General features: G+C 47.3%; 2 protein-coding genes across 4 annotated transcripts in view; both read right to left on the bottom strand.

Moving 5' to 3' along the window:
- LOC102424181 (NSFL1 cofactor p47) overlaps positions 1-8,934 on the bottom strand; it is a 25,350-nt gene extending 16,416 nt beyond the window's left edge. For 2 of the 3 annotated variants that reach the window (XM_006107218.3, XM_023747943.1), the window contains exons 1-3: positions 8,779-8,934; positions 6,349-6,446; positions 1,080-1,154 (exon numbers count right to left, since the gene is read on the bottom strand). In XM_006107218.3, coding sequence (XP_006107280.1) covers positions 1,080-1,154; positions 6,349-6,446; positions 8,779-8,880 — 275 coding nt within the window. In that variant the 5' untranslated portion in view covers positions 8,881-8,934. The remainder of the gene's footprint in view (positions 1-1,079; positions 1,155-6,348; positions 6,447-8,778) is intronic. The other variant, XM_006107219.3, reaches the window with a different exon arrangement.
- A 2,637-nt stretch (positions 8,935-11,571) lies between these two features.
- LOC102425323 (signal-regulatory protein beta-2-like) lies at positions 11,572-16,407 on the bottom strand. Its single transcript, XM_023747944.1, has 5 exons — positions 16,275-16,407; positions 16,049-16,142; positions 14,422-14,763; positions 13,813-13,878; positions 11,572-12,632 (listed from the first exon to the last, which is right to left on the bottom strand). The coding sequence occupies exons 1-5, from the start codon at positions 16,356-16,358 to the stop codon at positions 12,487-12,489; spliced, it is 732 nt and encodes a 243-aa protein (XP_023603712.1). The 5' UTR covers positions 16,359-16,407; the 3' UTR covers positions 11,572-12,486.
- Between the last annotated feature and the right edge of the window lie 735 nt (positions 16,408-17,142).

Raw genomic sequence — 17,142 nt, 5'->3', positions numbered from 1 at the left:
TTTTATTGATTTTTTACAGAGAGGAAGGGAGAGAGATAGAGAGTTAGAAACATCGATGAGAGAGAAACATCGATCAGCTGCCTCCTGCACACTCCCTACTGGGGACGTGCCCACAACCAAGGTACATGCCCTTCACTGGAATCGAACCTAGGACCCTTGAGTCCGCAAGTTGACGCTCTATCCACTGAGCCAAACCGGTCAGGGCTATTTTATTTTAAAATATTATTTTACTGATTTCAGAGAGGAAGGGAGAGGAAGAGATACAAACATCAATGATGAGAGAGAATCATTGACCGGCTGCCTCCTGCATGCCCAACACTGGGGATGGAGCCCACAACCCGAGCATGTGTCCTGACGGAAAATTGAACCGTGACCTCCTGGTTCATAGGTCGCAGGTCAACCACTGAGACATGCCAGCAGGGAATGATGTATTGCTTTTAAAAAAAAAAAAATGTTTTGTTTTGTTTTTACTGATTTTTTAGAGGGAGAGAAAGGAAGAGAAACAACAATGTGAGAGCAGAACATCAATCTGCCTCCTGCATACCCCCTACTGGGGATTGAGCCAGCAACTTAGGCATGTCTCCTGACCAGGAATCGGACCAGCAACCTTTTGGTGCCCAGGAAGATACTCAATTGAGCCACACTGGTCAGGGCTGTAATGCATTGCTTTTTTTAATTAAAAAGAAAATGCTGGAAAAAAATACAACAAAAATATTGATACCTGGTTACCTCTGGGTTGTGGTATTATAAGTTCTTTTTTTCTTTCTTATTGATTTGTTTCCCTTCCCATAATTTTCTTCAACAAATATTTTAACAATTAAAAACAAAAATAAACCCAGAATATACCAAAATAAAAGCAGTAGTAACAGGGGACAGGGATTACTTCTAAGCTATCTCTGGGAGGTGGGGGAGACTGTTTCTACTATGCGTGTGACTAGTCCACAGTAGTAATAGCTAATGATAACGAAACACGTTTATCCTTCTAGATGACTTACACATTACCATGACTTACACATTACCATGACTTACACATTATCAAGGATTTTTCTGTGGACTGTGCTCCCCCATGAAAGACTCACCTCTGGCCCTCTTCCTCTTCCTCATCTTCATCTTGGTCATGAATGAGGTCTTTGAAGGATGTTACCCTGTTATCGCTGGAGATGCAGAAAAGAACAAAATTATCTCAGGGAAGTTCATGAAAGGTAACCCCCATCACCAGCTGTTAAGGAGTTGAGGACACCTGGGTTAGATTTTTTGGTGCACAGGAAGAGGATCTTTGTAGAAGACAGTTTATATGTCTTCAAGTTTATATCTCTCCAAGTTTATATGTAAAATAATGTGGCATTTATTTCTTCAAGGGGACATAGGATTGAGAATAAGTTTAGAAAGGGGGAGAGGAACAAAATGGGGGTATGCACTATTTAAAAAAACTTACTAATGGCCCTATCCGGTTTGGCTCAGTGGAGAGCTTTGGCCTGTGGACTGAAGGGTCCTAGGTTCAATTCCGGTTGAGAGCACATGCCCAGGTTGTGGGCTCGATCCCCGGTTGGGGGCGTGCAGGAGGCAGCCAATCAATGATTCTTTCATCATTGATGTTTCTCTCTCTCTCACCCTCTCACTTTCTCTCTGAAATCAATAAAAAAAAAAAAATTTTAAATAAGTATTTTTAGTGTTTAGAAAAAAGCAGAGTTGTCTGAGGTGTGGTAGAGAGGCACACACAAAATGGGTGTGTGAAGGATTAACTCCCTCTTTTGATGTTGTCTTACTGCCACTTTTTTTCTAGTTTAGATTTGTCCACGAAGAACAATCTTAGTTTTTCAAGGATCACAAGACACAAATTTTATAAAAACATTTTCTGTATTTCTTAGGAGAAAAAAAATAGCATTCCTATGATATGGGGGCAAGAGGGCAATACAGATTTAGTGAGGCTAGACAGGGAAGGAAGAATTGTTTAACTAGGAAGAAAGTTCCAGTTCAGTCTAGAAGGAAACAAGTAGGGGACAGAACAGGCTTTGAGGTTCCATCAACTAGAAATGGGAAGACAAAGACCAACTGATGAGGCGAATACATTCCCTGATCAAGTTAGTTGTGAGCAACTTCCTGGGCATTCTTTGATGCTCTATATGACATGGGTAAAAAAAAAAATCAAAAAAAAAATCCTGGCTTTCTGTTGTTAAACACCTTCAAATACACATGTGTGCACTTGCTTGAGTAAAGCACTTGTTCTGGATATGGATTTCTTTCCCCAAAAGTTCTTATATCTAGACTCTGACATTACCTAATACAGATTCTGATGTCCACATATCTGGGTCCGATCCCAACTGAGCGTCCTACCCTAGGATTCTGGGCATACTAATAAAGTTTCTAAGCCTTTGTTTTTTCATGTGGAAATGGAGATAATCATAACACCAACCTCACAGGCTTTCTGTGAACAACCGGGGTACTGATGCATAATGTAGCACATTTCAAGTGCTACTCTTGAGCAGCGGCTCTCAAAGTGTTGGTCCTTGGACTGAAGCATCGGTATTACTTATGAAACTGTGAGAAATGCAAATCCTCGGACCCCACTTTAGACCTCTTCAAACAGAAACTATGGAGGAGTGTCTGGCAATCTGCTTTTAAGGAGCCCTCCAAGTAATTCTGATGCATGTTCCAGTTTGAGAATCACTGCTCTGAGAGTTACCTTAATGGTATGGATGTCTCGAGGACACTGCCAATTTCAGAATATTTTGTCTATGTCCTCCACAAGTTGGCAAAATGTCTCAGAAATCTCAATTTTTTAACATCAAAACTCTCTCTCCCAGGCTACCCTGGAACCCTGAAGTGGCAAAAATGTCCTTTGCCAGACCACATTTTCTGCAGTGCGGATTATCCAATACAGAAACCACTAGTCACATGTGGCTACTGAGCATTTGAAATGTGGTTAAGTACAAATATTTAATTTTAATTAAACAACCACATGAGGCTAGTGGCTATAATGGACAGTATAGTTTTAGATCAGACAATGGTAGTCCCTGAAATTCTCAAAAAGTATAGTTTTGTTAGATGGAAGAAAAAGACAAAATAGGAACTAACTGCTACCTCTTGGTTGACCCTGTGCTAGGTACAGGGGTGGGAGATGCTGAATGGGGAAGTAGAAGTAACTCTGGAATTAGACAGACTTGGGCTTGAATCTGGCATAAGAGCAACTGTGAGTTACTCAACCTTTCTAAGGCTCAGCATCTTGACCTGTGAAATGGTGAGCACCCTACCTTCTTCCACAGCTACTGAGATATAAGAGAACGTGAGGATACCTGGCAGAGCTTGACAGATGTGGGTGATCCTGAAATACCAGCCCCTACCACTTCTTGGGACTTATGATTTACTTAGTGATAAAAAACGAAGTTAAATGTCAGAAGAAGAGTTCACAAAAACACAGTAGAGATGTTACCGAGCAGAAAAAGGATATGCGTCAAATAAGTGAATTACAGTTGTGACTGGAGTTCTGAGGAACAGGGTTGTGGTGTCCTGCCTGTGGGTTGGGGATAACATGCTCAATAGGGAAGGTGGGAGTGAAGCTAAACCCGGAGAGAAGCAGGAGATCTGGACAGGCAGAAAGCAAGAGTGGGCATGCCCCGTCCGATAAGAGGCTCACACAAAAGTGAAAGAACCAAAAACAAGGCAAAATTGAGACACCAAGAAATCAGTGAGGTGAATGAGAAAAGGGGGTTACAATTAGGATGGCAAGTTCACTGCACTCTGGAGGACCCTGAAAGTCCACAAGGAGAGGCAGGACATAATTCAGCTGAACGCTGAATGCTGGAACCAGATTGCTGCATTTAGATCCTTGTTTTACTAGCGGTGTGATCTTGGGAAAATGCCCAGCTTCAGTGTCTTCACCTGTAAAATGGAAATAACAGCAGTATCCACCTCACAGAGTAGTAGTGAGGACTAAAGAGATATATGTACAGACTTAATCCAGTGTCTGGTACTTGGTAAGTGCTCAATAAATGACTGTTACTATGAAGGAATTTAGATTTTCTCCTGTAGCAATGATTAACCTTTTTATGTCCTGAAGACCTTTGAGAATCTGACAAATGCTATGGATTTCCTTGCCAGAAAAAATACAAACAAATTTTTGCCTACAATCTCAGGTAATTTATGAACCTTCTCACCATTCCATGGATTTCTCCAAAGAGTTCAGAGCCACCCCACTAAGAACCCTTGCTCTAGAGTCAAAGGAGTAACTTACTAATTGTCATTCATAGCAGCAGCGACGACATGAAAGATATCTGAGATGAAAGAGAGTGGAGCATGGGGAGAGCCCAGAGGAGACTAAGTGTCCTGCAACAGTCAAGTCAAACCGGACTGGGGGTGGGAAGAAGCAGGCCCCACACAGAACTCCCTTGAGGTGCCAGCACAAGCTCGGCTTCTGAGAATGTAGTCAGTGTTTTCCTTCTGGACAAGGACAACATTGCAACAAACTGCCCTTCCTTTCCCTCAATGCCAAGTCTGAGGTTTAACCAAAGCAATAAAGTAAGGCCTTTGGATCTGCATGCGTTCAGCCTTTTACTGCCCTCAGTCTTAACATTAAACTCTCCTATTTCCTTGATTCTTTTACTTTATGTCTATTTCTAAATATGTATACTGGCTGTGAAACGACAAGAAACATAAAGAAAAAATGGGGAAGGTGAGAATGGATGCCAGTAGTAATAAAATGACAATAATAGCTCTTTGTGTTCAAAGTGCTTTGTAAATATTAACTCATTTAATCTCCTATTTGGTAGGGACTATTATCATTCCCATTTGACAAGTGAGAAAAACTGAGGGACTGAGCTGTTAAGTAACCTGCCCAAGGTCACAGATCTCTTAACCACTCCCTTAATAGGACGTTGGGATTACTAGGAAAGAAAGGTGTGAATACGTGACTGACATCATAGGCTAAGTTTCAACTTCTCCCGCTCTATCTCTCTGACATGCCAACACCCCAACAGTAACCTGGGGTGGCTATGAAATCAGCTATTTACACCAGCAGCTGCAAGAGCCCTTATTCTATAACTATGTCCCAAGCAGTAACAACCTGATGTGCCATTAAGGACATCTCACAGGTTAGCACCTAGGAATAATGAAAAGATCAGTTGTCTACAACCTCTTTCTTCTGGAAATGGGAGGAAGGGAAAGTAGTTAAGGAAGCAATGAGATCGGGGGTTAGTGTTCTGTTGAAGGGAGGAAATGTGCCTTGGCTGGTGTGGCTCAATGGTTAAAGCACCAGCCAAGCACTAAAGGGTTGGGGGTTCAATTCCCTTTCAAGGGCTCATACCTGGGTTGGTTGCAGGTTCATTCCCTGCTGCAGTCAGGGTGCATGCAGGAGGCAACCAATTGATGTGTCTCTCTCACATCGATGTTTCTCTCTCCCTCTCTCTCTGAAAATTAATTGGAAAAATATCTTCAAGTGAGGATTAACCAAAAAGTAAATAAATAAATAAAAATAAAGGGACATGTAATTTAAGGCTCAGAAACACAATTAGCAACTCACTGGCAAAGAAACACTATATCTATATTCCAGGATTGAAGTCAAACCCAAATACATTTATTTTCTCTAAGACTTTTTTTTCTTAAATATATTTGTATTGATTTCAGAGGAGAAAGGAGAGGGAGAGAGAGATAGAAACATCAATGATGAGAGAGAATCATTGATCGGCTGCCTCCTGCACACCCCACCCCTGGGATTGAGCCTGTAATCCAGGCATGTGCCCAGATCAGGAATTGAACCATGACCTCCTGGGTCACAGGTCGACACTCAACCACTGAGCCACGCCAGCTGGACTCTAAGACTTCTTAATAGGGTAATGGGCATCCTAAAATGTCAACAAACAAACAATCCAAAACAACAACAAAACCCCTTTTAAAGTCTAATCTTGTACATCTACAGCACCCCTGGAAGGAAGTCCTTCAGTTTCTACTGAAACCTCAGAGATGAAGAGGCCACTCCTGACTTTCATAAATAAAAGACCCTCAAACATCTTAAACGGAGGTTCTGAGGTTTCCCCCAGGATGATCATAAACCACACTCGCTAAGAGTCCCCACCTGAGAGTGCCATGCATATCTCCACAGGAAAGGAGCAGTGAGGTCAAACAGGGTTGGATTGGGGGAAGGCAGGCTCGACATAGAGTTCCTCTAAGGAGCTAGCACAAGCTTGGCTTCTGAGGATGCCACCAGAGTTTTCCTTCTGGACAAAGAACTAGGACCCACCGGTCAGTCTAACTGCGTCACTGAAACTCACTGTTCCATATGCCCAGGCCTGAACCCTCTGTCAGCTAGGAAACAGCTCCTCATCACTGCTGGAAGCACACCCATATAGCCCTTACCTGGAGACTGTGCCTCTGGATACTGAACTGGGGGTTGCCTGCGAAATGGTCACAATGTCTTCGTCCCCTCCATCCTCATAAAAGCTCGCCAGGGCAATCTGAAACAGAGAGGTAGTTACTTGGGATCCGTAAACAGGCCTTCATCTAACACCTAACTCCTCTGAGTACAAAGGAGCACAGACACAAAGATACGGCCCACACTTACAAGTAGGTCTGTACCTGAGGGTCACAGAAAATTAGACCAACTGTTACCTGAAACAAATTCCACCTACTCTGAGGGGGGAAAAGGCAAGAAGGAAGGCTGGGATGGAGACACTCCTCATTCTCATTTTATTTAAAAACATGACCTAGTAAAAGCCGTGTACAATTACTGAGCACTTATATGCCACATTGAGTGTAACTGCACATGTGCTAACTCACTTCATCCTCAAAGAACCCTATGTAATTTTAATTACTATCCTCTCATTTTACCGTTAATACAGAAGTCCTCAGAAATTAAGAAAACGGCCAAGGTCACACAATTGGTAAGGAGCAGAGCCAGGTTCCATCCCAGGCAGTGTGCGCAGGCTCTTGTTCTCTGCTCCTGTGTGACAGCCAGGAGCCAGGAACTGTGAGGCCAGTCCAGATGCTGCTTCTACTCTCTCTCTCTGAGGCTCGGTTTCCTACCCATCCCACCAAACCTGCACAAGGAATGAGAGACTCCTTTCATATTTATAGAGCCATGTCTAGCTCTACACGCAAGGAACAGGGAAGTCTTTTGGCCATTTGTGATTGTTTCTCTCATCGACTCAATGGGCAGGCATTTACTGATCACTTACTCTGCACAAAGAAATAAAGAGCAGGGGGGTCTACAGAGATGAAAAAGACATGGCTTCCGTCCTCAAGGTCACCGGCCTTAAAGGAGGCAGTGAGCTGTTGTGGGACATAATCATCCCACTAGGAACTGTGTGCCTTCACGGGATATAATGTAACTTGCCGGCTGCAGGCAGTGTGCCACTGCAGGACGTAACAGGCTTGCAAGGAGCAAGTGTGCAGTCATGGGATATGAGTGAGTGACGGGCACTGAGAGGTGCCTTCATTCAAGTGATGGCCTGGCCAGGCAAATCATGCCACAGGCGTGACACTGTTTCCCCACCTACAGTGAGGAGACTGGGGCTGGTGGCGTGCTAACTCTAACACCATGAGCTCCCAGGTCTTTCAGGCAGAGTCTGCGCTTTGTATTTCTGCTCTGCACAGGAGCTCTGCTCACACGGTCTGCAGAGGTGTGGCGCTTTCTCTCTTTGGGGAAGCAATTTGAACGGTGGAGTCAACAGGCCCAGTACAAATCCCAAACTCACTACTTTATTGGCGGTGTAGCCCTGGCATATTCATTACCCTCCGAGCTTCCAACTCCTCGCCTGTACAACGGGGGGCTCGTCTTCTGGACCTCAGTCCTGCCAGGACTAAACGAACCATCATATGTAAAGTGCCTGGCACACGGTGGTGAAGAAGCTGGGTTTTGGGATCAGACAGCACTGAGTTCTAATGTTCTCTCTCCCACCTGCGAGGTAGTGAGGCCCTGAGCACGTAACTGAAGCGCCCTAAACCTTAGCTGCAAAATGCAAAGCTGACATGACTCAAGACACGTAAAAGCAGTTAGAACACCATCCGGTTCGTGGTCGGTGCTCAATAGACATTAATCACCCTCTTCCCAAGATGTACGCCGGCCAGGAACATTTATGCAATTCTTTCTGCGATTTTTATGTGCTGGGCATCGTTCCAGATACGAGTGATTTAAACAGTTTACAAAAAAAAAACCCCACAAAAAACAACAACCCTGCGTGTGGCTCATCTTCATGTCTTAATAAGTATTTATGAATATTGAATACGTGCCGGGGAACTAGACAATCACCTCTACGAGACCTCCATTTGACAGGGAAGGTAACTAAGAAAGATGAATACATGCCAACCCTGCGCCACCGCCCCGGGTGTAGGTTCTCCCAGCAACTGGGTGGGAGGGGGCGTGGGCCAAATTCTCGGCCGGCTTCTCCCTCCTCCTGCGGTCGGGAATGGCCATCAACGACCCCTCGGCCCCGCGGTGGGGTCCCTCGGCCCGGGCTCCGGCCGAGAGTCGGCGCGGCCGCCACGCCCCCAGGGTCCCCCATCCACGCGGGCGGCTGCAGTGCCCGGGTCTCGCTGGCTCAGCGACCCGGCGAGGCAGGAGGGGAACTGAGGCCAGGCAGGGCCGGTCCGGGCGGGGGCTGCCCCGCGGTTCCCCACGACCGAGCCGCGCCGGAACCGCCTGGCAAGCGGCCGCAGGCCCCTGAGGCCTGTGTCGGGCCGCGGCCCGGAGGGATGACTGTGCGCTTCGGCCACCGCGGGCTGGACGTGCCAGGCGCCCGCGCCTCGCAGCCCCCGGCCTGCCCGACGCAGCCTGCCTCGCGGCGCTACCTGCAGATCCCAGCCGGCCGACTCCAGGAAGAAGCGAGCCCGGTCGTCCTCGGTACCCGTCACCGCCACGAACTCCCTCAGAGCCTCCTGCCTCTCCGCCATTTTCGCCCGGTGTGCTCCCCAAACCGCTCCGGTCGTCGCTGCACAGCCTCAGCCGCTCCCTCGCGTTCCGGCCGCTGGTGGGTCCGGCCCAGCTGAGCGGCGCCCGCTCCCAGGCCCCGCCTCACGCGGTGCCTCAGGGAAAGCCTTCCGTGCTGGAAACGCCACCGCTCCGCGCCCTCTGGCGGCCGTGGCGCAGAGCGGCAGCCCGACGGAGCGGGTGGGAGCGGCACGGAGGAGAGGCGGGGCGGGTTTGAAACATTGGGGTAGGTAGAATGAAGGAGTCAATTACTCATGCACTCATCCGGTCTTTGCATTAATGTATTCATTTGTTCATTCACTTGTTCAAATATTTACGGAGTGTTATCCAGGGCCCGATGCTCTTCCAGGGCTGGCGATCCGCAGCGAGCAAAGCAAAGTCTCTGCCCTCCTGTTGCTCACTCACACTCTAGGGAACAAAAGCAGACCTTGAACAGCAGGTCACTCCTCTCTTCCAACCCTTCAGTGCCTCCTCATCTTCTCCGCGTGAGTCTCTAGGGGCCTGCCAGGCCCACGTGACATGAGCCTGCCCCTCCACCGCATCTCTTAGGCTTCTCTCTAGCTTCCTCTGCTCCAGGCACGTTACCCTTCTTGATGCTCCTCAATGTGCCAGACATGCATTTGCATGAGTCTTTGCATTCGCTGCTCCGGCCAGGTACACCTTTCCCTCCTTGCTGGGCAAGGTGCTCCCTCACTTTCTTCAGGCCTCTGGCCCAAGGGCACCTTCTCAGACACAATCCTGTCTTTCAGGTCTTGAGCTTCTTTGTCCTCTTGTCTCTTGCCACCTGCCTGGATGCACTTCACTTTCTCGTCGTACCTTTGCCAGATCCCGCTCATCCTTCTGGTCTCAGTTAGGTATCCTTTAGGCGTCAAGGAGGCCTGTTTCCACATAGACAGTCAGGTGGGGGCCAGGGAGTCTCTCCCATTGGGCAAGATGGCGCAGGGGGAGATTCTTACACTAAGAGGCCCAAAGCCAAAAAGATGAATGGATAGAGAAAAAAAAACAACAACACAAAACCTCATGGGCTTGAACAGAAAGGGGAAATGGGCTTTGAGACAGGAGAACACCATTCTCCCAGGTCACCTGACTAAACCTCTTCCCTTTTGCACCAGCACGTCTCATGATTTTGACTTTTGTAGGGAGCAGGCAGCCAAACCTGTGCTTTCCGTTACATGTCTACATCCCCAGGCTCCCTCAGACAATCTGCTGTGCATTCCCATTAAGTGCCTGCCTTCCCCAAGGGCCACAATCCTGGGGGCAGCAGGGACCAGGGCTGTCTCCAGCATAATATGGCTTAAGAGCACCTGCCCTGGATTCACACAGCCTGGGGTTGAAACTCAGTTATTACTGCTTATATGACCTTGGGCAGATCTCTCTCTAAGCTTCAGTTTCCTATGTGTAAAGTGGAGCTCCCAACAGTACCTCCCTCAGAGGGATGCTCAAGGATTCAGTGGGACGTGCTAAGAGCAATGTTTGATACTTATTAAGCCCTCAGTAAATGTTAGCTGTCATTTTATCTCACCTGACCTGCAATCGCTGGCATTACATAGCCCTAATGACTCTTTGCTGAATTAATTAAGAAGTAAATGAGTGAAACCTTTGTTAGGTGCAAAAATAGAATATTGGGGACTAGCTGTGGTTATGGGAAATATTAATTATGCTCTGTTAACCATGATTGCCTTGTTCTGGTTAAAGAAAGGGCATTCTAACTTGGCTGGAAGTTGTATGCCCTGGGACCTGGGAGTCAACCTTGGACCTGGGAGTCAATTTTGGAATGTGGGCCTCCTGCATGCCCCCCACTCAGGATGGAGCCAGCAACCTGGGCATGTGCCCTTGATTGGAATAGAACCTGGGACCCTTCAGTCTGTAGGCCGATGCTCTATCCACTGAACCAAACAGGCCAGGGCAAAATCTCTTCTTCTTGAGAATGACTGCCCTCCATTATGCTGTCCTACTGCAGGTGCTGTTTCCTTGGGGATTGGACTAGTTGTCGCTCAGAGCAAGGAAGAGGCTGTGTCTATCATTGAGATATTGAGGTGGAAACTACTAGTTACAGCAAGCATGTCAAACTCACGGCCCGCGGGCCACATGCAGCCCACAACAAATATTTTTGAGGCCCAGCCAATATAACGGTATGTAAGAGACATTTTAATAAAAATTTCATAACTTAATTTTTACAACATCCTGTTATACATAATTATTAATACAAACTACAACATTCGCTAATGACTGATTACTATAACCGTGTTGCATTCATTTCCCTTAAGCGCCTTACACACAGGCACACCATTTATCTCCACTAATACTAGCAGTGAATATTTCAGCAGCCCATTGCCACATCATTAGTCCTGTAGTGACTTGTTTGGTGTGCGCAACAGAAAATATTTCGCTTTCGAAGAACAAGAAAAATAGGTTTATTTGCGTTACGCTTATTAGTTTGTGCAGTTATTTAGTGTCTGGTAAGTTAATGTTCAAGAAAAAAATATTAATTTCTATTAATATGTTCTATTATTTTATGTTAACGATGACTCATTTATTTCAGCCCTGCGTATTCAACATGTCTCTATCGAAATAAACTTATGTTTCTATGAAAATGGAAGCTTTTGTTTTATTTGTGGCCCACATCAACTTAAACCTTGTTTATTTGGCCCATGTTAGCCTCTGGTTTTGACATGCTTGGGTTACAGTATCTACTGATATTTACCCTCTATTTCTCTAGTGAAATTTTTCAGCTGCGGATATTGCTGCCAGAATGAAGACTGTAGTTCTCAGCCTTCCTTATAGCTAGGTGTGACCATGTGACACATTCCAGCCAATTAGAGATGATGTGGGCAAATTCCTAGCTGTGCCCTTGAAGGGGAGTGCCATGCTCCCCTTCATTGCCTTTTCCCTGGTCTTGCAGCCTGGGAGGTGGACCTGGTAGCAACATGATCAAGGAATCCCTGGTCTCAATACCAGGAAGCGGCTGTTTTGCCTGGTCTGCTTATGCTCAGATATTACTAGAGAAACCAACTTTGTTCTGGTTTAAACCACTGTTATTTATGAGTTTCGTCAACTTACCAACCCTATATTCCAACTATTGCAGCCACCCAAGCTAGCCACAGTGAGGAAGAAAAAAGGCAGGAAAGTGGAGAGAAGGATACAAATGGAGGCAGTGTGGCTGGGTGAGAAATGCTCAGGGGTATCTTCTGGGAAGTCTCTGAGTTAGAGTTGAAGGTCATGAAAATGTGGAGCGGGGAAGGAAGGGGGAGAGCACTTCACAGGGACTGCAGCAGGAGCAAGAGCCTTGAAGGGAGACCTGGGCAAGGCCTTGAAGGACAAGGAGGGCCTGGACAGGCTGAGAAGAGCGAGGAAAGCACATCCGAGGGGAGCCCAGTGGCAAGTGGGCTATTTCACCAGGTGAACTGAAACCAGGTGTAGGGATGCTGGAGTTTCTCGTGAGTCCTGGGGGACATCTGGAGGCTGGGATTGGAGGCAGAGAAATGGTGGGGGAGTCCTGGCTCCAGTCCGACTCAGAGCACCACTCTAGAACTGACCCCTCATCCATGCCCCAGGCCCCATGCCCCAGGCTAAGATGAGCACAGCTTTGCTCGGCCTGGGGTTTTGACATTTTCTTGCCCACCGTGTCTCCAGCAGGCAGCCAGGGCCAGCAGGAGTGCAGCCAAGGTCACTGCCTTCATTCCCAGGACCACAGCTGTGAGCACAGACAGGAGGCCTGGGGGACACAAAGGAGAGTTCAAGAAGGACCCTAGGTGAGTCCTCAGCAGCCCATACATCAGTGCTCCCTGTGGGCGAGGTTTGGGCTCAGCTGCTCTCTAATTTGGGGGGCCACATTCTTTCTCTTACTGGAAGGGGAGATCCAAGACCTCCCTTCCCCTTGTCCCAGGCCCGGAAAGGGACAATATCCTACCGGTACCTTTAATCATCCTGATAGCATCCCTGACTTCTGACAATATAGTGAGTCCTCACTTAACATCATCCATAGGTTCTGTGACTTTAAGCAAAACATATAATATTTGTAATGAAACCAACTTTACCACAGGCTAATTGATATAAACAAGAGTGAAGTTCTTATGGCATCTTATTCACGTTAAAGCGAAATGATGGAAACTACGTCATCCAAGGCCCTGCTATAATAGAAAACTGCTTTCATTTATTGGCTGATCGACTCCTCTGCCCCAGGTCCTGAGCTAAGCACTTCCTAATTGCCTAGTAGAATCCTCAAACTAATCTTGCAAGGTAGGATAGCAACACCATTCGTATAGATGAGGAGACAGACGCAGAGTAGGGAAGTGATTTGCTCAGGACCACATGTGTCAAAGAAGTGGTGGGCTCCCAAGAATGGCAGGAACAGGGCTGAGCGTCAGGGAGGACACCCTGGAAACCTCTATGCCCAGTTCCCCCAGTCATCGAGCGTCCCTGAGTACTAACAGGTGACGTGAAAGACACAGTTCCGGGCATTCAGCACCTGTGACTCATTGGGTCCACACACAACCCTGTGAGGTAGGCTCTCTGATCCCCACCCCGACACCCCAGGTCACAGAGCAGGACATCAGTGATTCAAGGAGTGAGGCAACCTGCCCACAGCCTCACAGAGAGAAAGGGGCTCAATCCAGAGCCATGCGCTTCAGCACAGTTACGCACAGTTTTACAGTATAATCTTACAGGGAATCACGGGGAGACCACTGCCTCTCAGGGAAGACCGCCTGCTGAACAGCTAGCACTGACTGTGTCTCCGATGGAGCTTTAGCAAGGTGCTCTGGCTTCCCGGAACTCTCTTGGTGGCAGATGGGCCCTAGAAGGGACGACTCCCTTCCCATGGCTAAGCCATCTGGGCCCCACCTTCGCCTGTGGGGTCCTGGTTAATTCCATTGCAGGTAGGAACACTCACTCACCTGACAGAGATCTCCTGGCTACATGTTGATTGATGACTTCTGCCTCTTGGGAAGAAGTGGGCTTTGCTGCAAGGGAGAGAGGTGGTCTCAAGTTCCACTTTTCTTTCTGTCCCACAACTTTCTGAGCCCTGTGCTTGGAGCTGGGGTCACCAAAATGAGCCTGCCAGTTTCTACCTGGGATGGGGGCTATATGTCAGACCTCGTCCCTATAAGGACTAGTTAGACCCGTGTGAGCATCTCTGGGGTTGAAACAATGTCTGATTTACTGCAGTGTCCACAGCACCGAGTACACTGCAGAGCAGTCAACAGGCGCGCACTAGATGTTTGTTGAACCATTAACTATACAAAATTCTATGGGATCCAGAATGAGGAAAAGTGAACTCTGCCTGGTAAAAGGAGAAGGTTTCACAGAGGAGAGGCTATTGATGCTGAGCTTTGAGGGACGATTAGGAGTTTGACATAGAAAATGAGAAAACATTCCAGGCAGAGGGAACAGTTTATGTAAAGGCACGGAGGCTGAGAAAAGCTGGCGTGTTTGGGACATGGTGAAAAGTTCCTTGTGGATAACCTCCCCCCTTTCCCTACCACCGCCTAGACCACCTGTCTTACCTTTCACCCTCAGCCTGGTTCCCTGTCCAGACAGGTATTGCCTGTTAAGTTTCCTCTGAAACTTTACACAGTAGTAGGTGCCTACATACTCCGTAGAGACACCTTGCAAAAGAATGCTGAAATCGCTGCTGGAGGCCTGGACCGCAGTCACATTGGGTTGGGAGATGCCTTCAAAGTTGTAAATGGCTTCACGGCTCAGACCAGACCCCCGGAACCACCTGATGGGCCCGGAAGGACCATCTCCAAGCACTGTGCAGTTCAGGAAGACAGTGTCTCCAGGGGTTGCCAACACCAGCTCCTGGGGCTGGATGATCCGGAGGTTTGGCTCTAGGTTCCCAGCTCCTGAAGCCAAAGACAGACCCTTGTTTTATTCTCTCTTCTTCCACTGTCCACTCATTTCCACCCTTATATCTTTCCTCCCTTCCGCTTCCCTGATTTCTTCACTCAGACACTCCCTCCTATGTTTCCTCATTACTCAGTAGTTGAAGAGAGGAAGGGAGAGGGAAAGAGAGAGAAACAACGATGTAAGAGTGAAACATTGATCGGTTTCCTTCTGCACATGCTCTGAAAAAGGATGGAACTCCAAACCTGGGCATATGCCCTGACTAGGAATCCATCCAGCAACCTTTCAGTGTAAGGGACAATGCTGCAACCCACTGAGCCACACCAGCCAGGGCAATAAAGAAGTTCTCAGTACCGGCTTTGTGTTGATGCTAGAACAGGGGAAAATGGAGCTCAGAAAGACACACAAATGTCCTGTCCTGAAGAAGGTCTCAGTCTGGCTGTGGAGATGGTCCAGGAAATCCCCCTGAGTTTGGAAACCCAGAGAACTGCAGGACCAAGAGAAGGCACCAGCCACAGCTTGGAAGGAGTCAGAGAAGTCTTCCTGAAATGCTTGCATGAAGTGAAAATGGACCGCCCTCTTCCCCCCTACCCCCCCCCCCCGCCCCCATGACCACACTCACAGATACTCTCCATGTCAGCAGTTTACAGAGTGGTTTCACAACATCTGTTCCTTACCCGAATGACTCTTGAAGCAGGAATTATGTTGTCTATTTTTCAAGTTAGGCAAGTGAAGTACATAGAGCTGAAGTGACTGATTTAAGAACACACTTCTATTGAATGACACACCCAGGATTTGGGTATCCAGGTCATCACTGGTGAACTTATAGATAAAATGACTGATTCCTTGGGGAGTGAATAAATGAAATGATCAGCCCCAGTTCTTAACTCCCCTCTGGAACATCCACACTCCTGCCATAGCCTCATGATGATAGGGTACACTTTCTTGTCTATTGAATTTGAGATGAGTCATGTGACTTGCTTTAACCAATGGGCTGTTAGCAGACACTATGCCAGTAGAAGTTTGACATGTACTGGGAGTGTTAGGACTTGACTTCCTGTTCTCCTGCCATCTCCATGAGAAAATGCACTCTGGCTCGTCTGGAATGAGACATACGGAATAGAACCACCCCAGCTGCCTATACTAGTAAATGTGTGAGTGAGATATACTAATTGTTGTGTGCCACTGAGATTTTGTGTATACAGCATGATTGTGGATACAAGTGACTGATGTAGAAAAACAGATCAGAGAAGAATGCTTTAACCTGCAGGGCCTGATACTCACCCTTCACAAGCACTGAGGTGCCTTCATCCAGCTGCATTTCTGAGGGCTCACTCAAGCCATCAAACCTCACACAGTGGTAGGTTCCTTCCTGCTCCTTGGTGACATTATGAATATAGATGGAATAGTCGCAACTAAGTGGCTCCAACGTCTGCTGGGTCACAGGTGCCACCCCAGGGAAGAAGCCATGTTTGAAATTATAAATTTCCTGCTGGTCCTGATTGCTCACCTTGACCCATTTTATCATGGCATCAATGCAGGAGCCGACCACTGTACACCTCAGTAGCAGTGTCTCACCTTCTGCCACCAGCATGGGACCCTCAGGTTGCAGCACCTGCCACTCATTCCCTTTGCTCCTCTCAGAGACTCCTACAATAGACAAAGAAAGGCCTTGAGCTGCTGCAGGAAAGATTTGGAGATCTGAGAGGCAAGCTTAACAGAAACTAGTCATTAGCTGACCAAGAACAATTGCTCAGGACACTCTAAGGGTTGCTGGAGGGGGAAGTGAAAGAGGAGATGAGGCAACTGGCTGGAGAGAACAGAGATAGTGAATGGAGAACTTACAAATAATAGATGGCACTTGAGTACTCACCATGGCCAGGCACTGCCTGTATTATTGCATTTATTCCTCCCAGCACTCCCTTGAGGTGGGCAGCATCATCCCCATTTCAGAACAAAAACAGGGAGTACCCAGAAAGGTTAGGTAACTTCCCCAGGTTCACCGTTTTTGGGCTGAATGGTGCTCCTACCCCCACAATTCATATGTTGAAGTCCTAACCCATGTACCTCAGAACATGACTGCATTTGGTCATAAAGTCTATAAATAGATAATTAAGTTAAAATGAGGTCACATGGGTGGGTCTTAATCCAACATAACTGGTGTCCTTATAAGAACAGTAGATTAGGACACGCGAGTGCGCACGCGCATACACACACACACACACACACACACACACACACACACGGAAAACCACATGAAGACACACGGAGAAGACAGCCATCTACAACCAAGAAGACAGGCCTCAGGGTAAATCAACCCTGTAGACATCTTCATCTTAGACTTCTAGCCTGTAGAATTATATAAACAAAAATTCCTG

This window comes from Myotis lucifugus, unplaced genomic scaffold (genome assembly GCF_000147115.1).
Source record: "Myotis lucifugus unplaced genomic scaffold, Myoluc2.0 scaffold_1069, whole genome shotgun sequence".
Taxonomy (NCBI): domain Eukaryota; kingdom Metazoa; phylum Chordata; class Mammalia; order Chiroptera; family Vespertilionidae; genus Myotis; species Myotis lucifugus.
The sequence above is the reverse complement of the archived record's forward strand: the minus strand, read 5'-3'. Positions and strand labels throughout refer to the sequence as shown.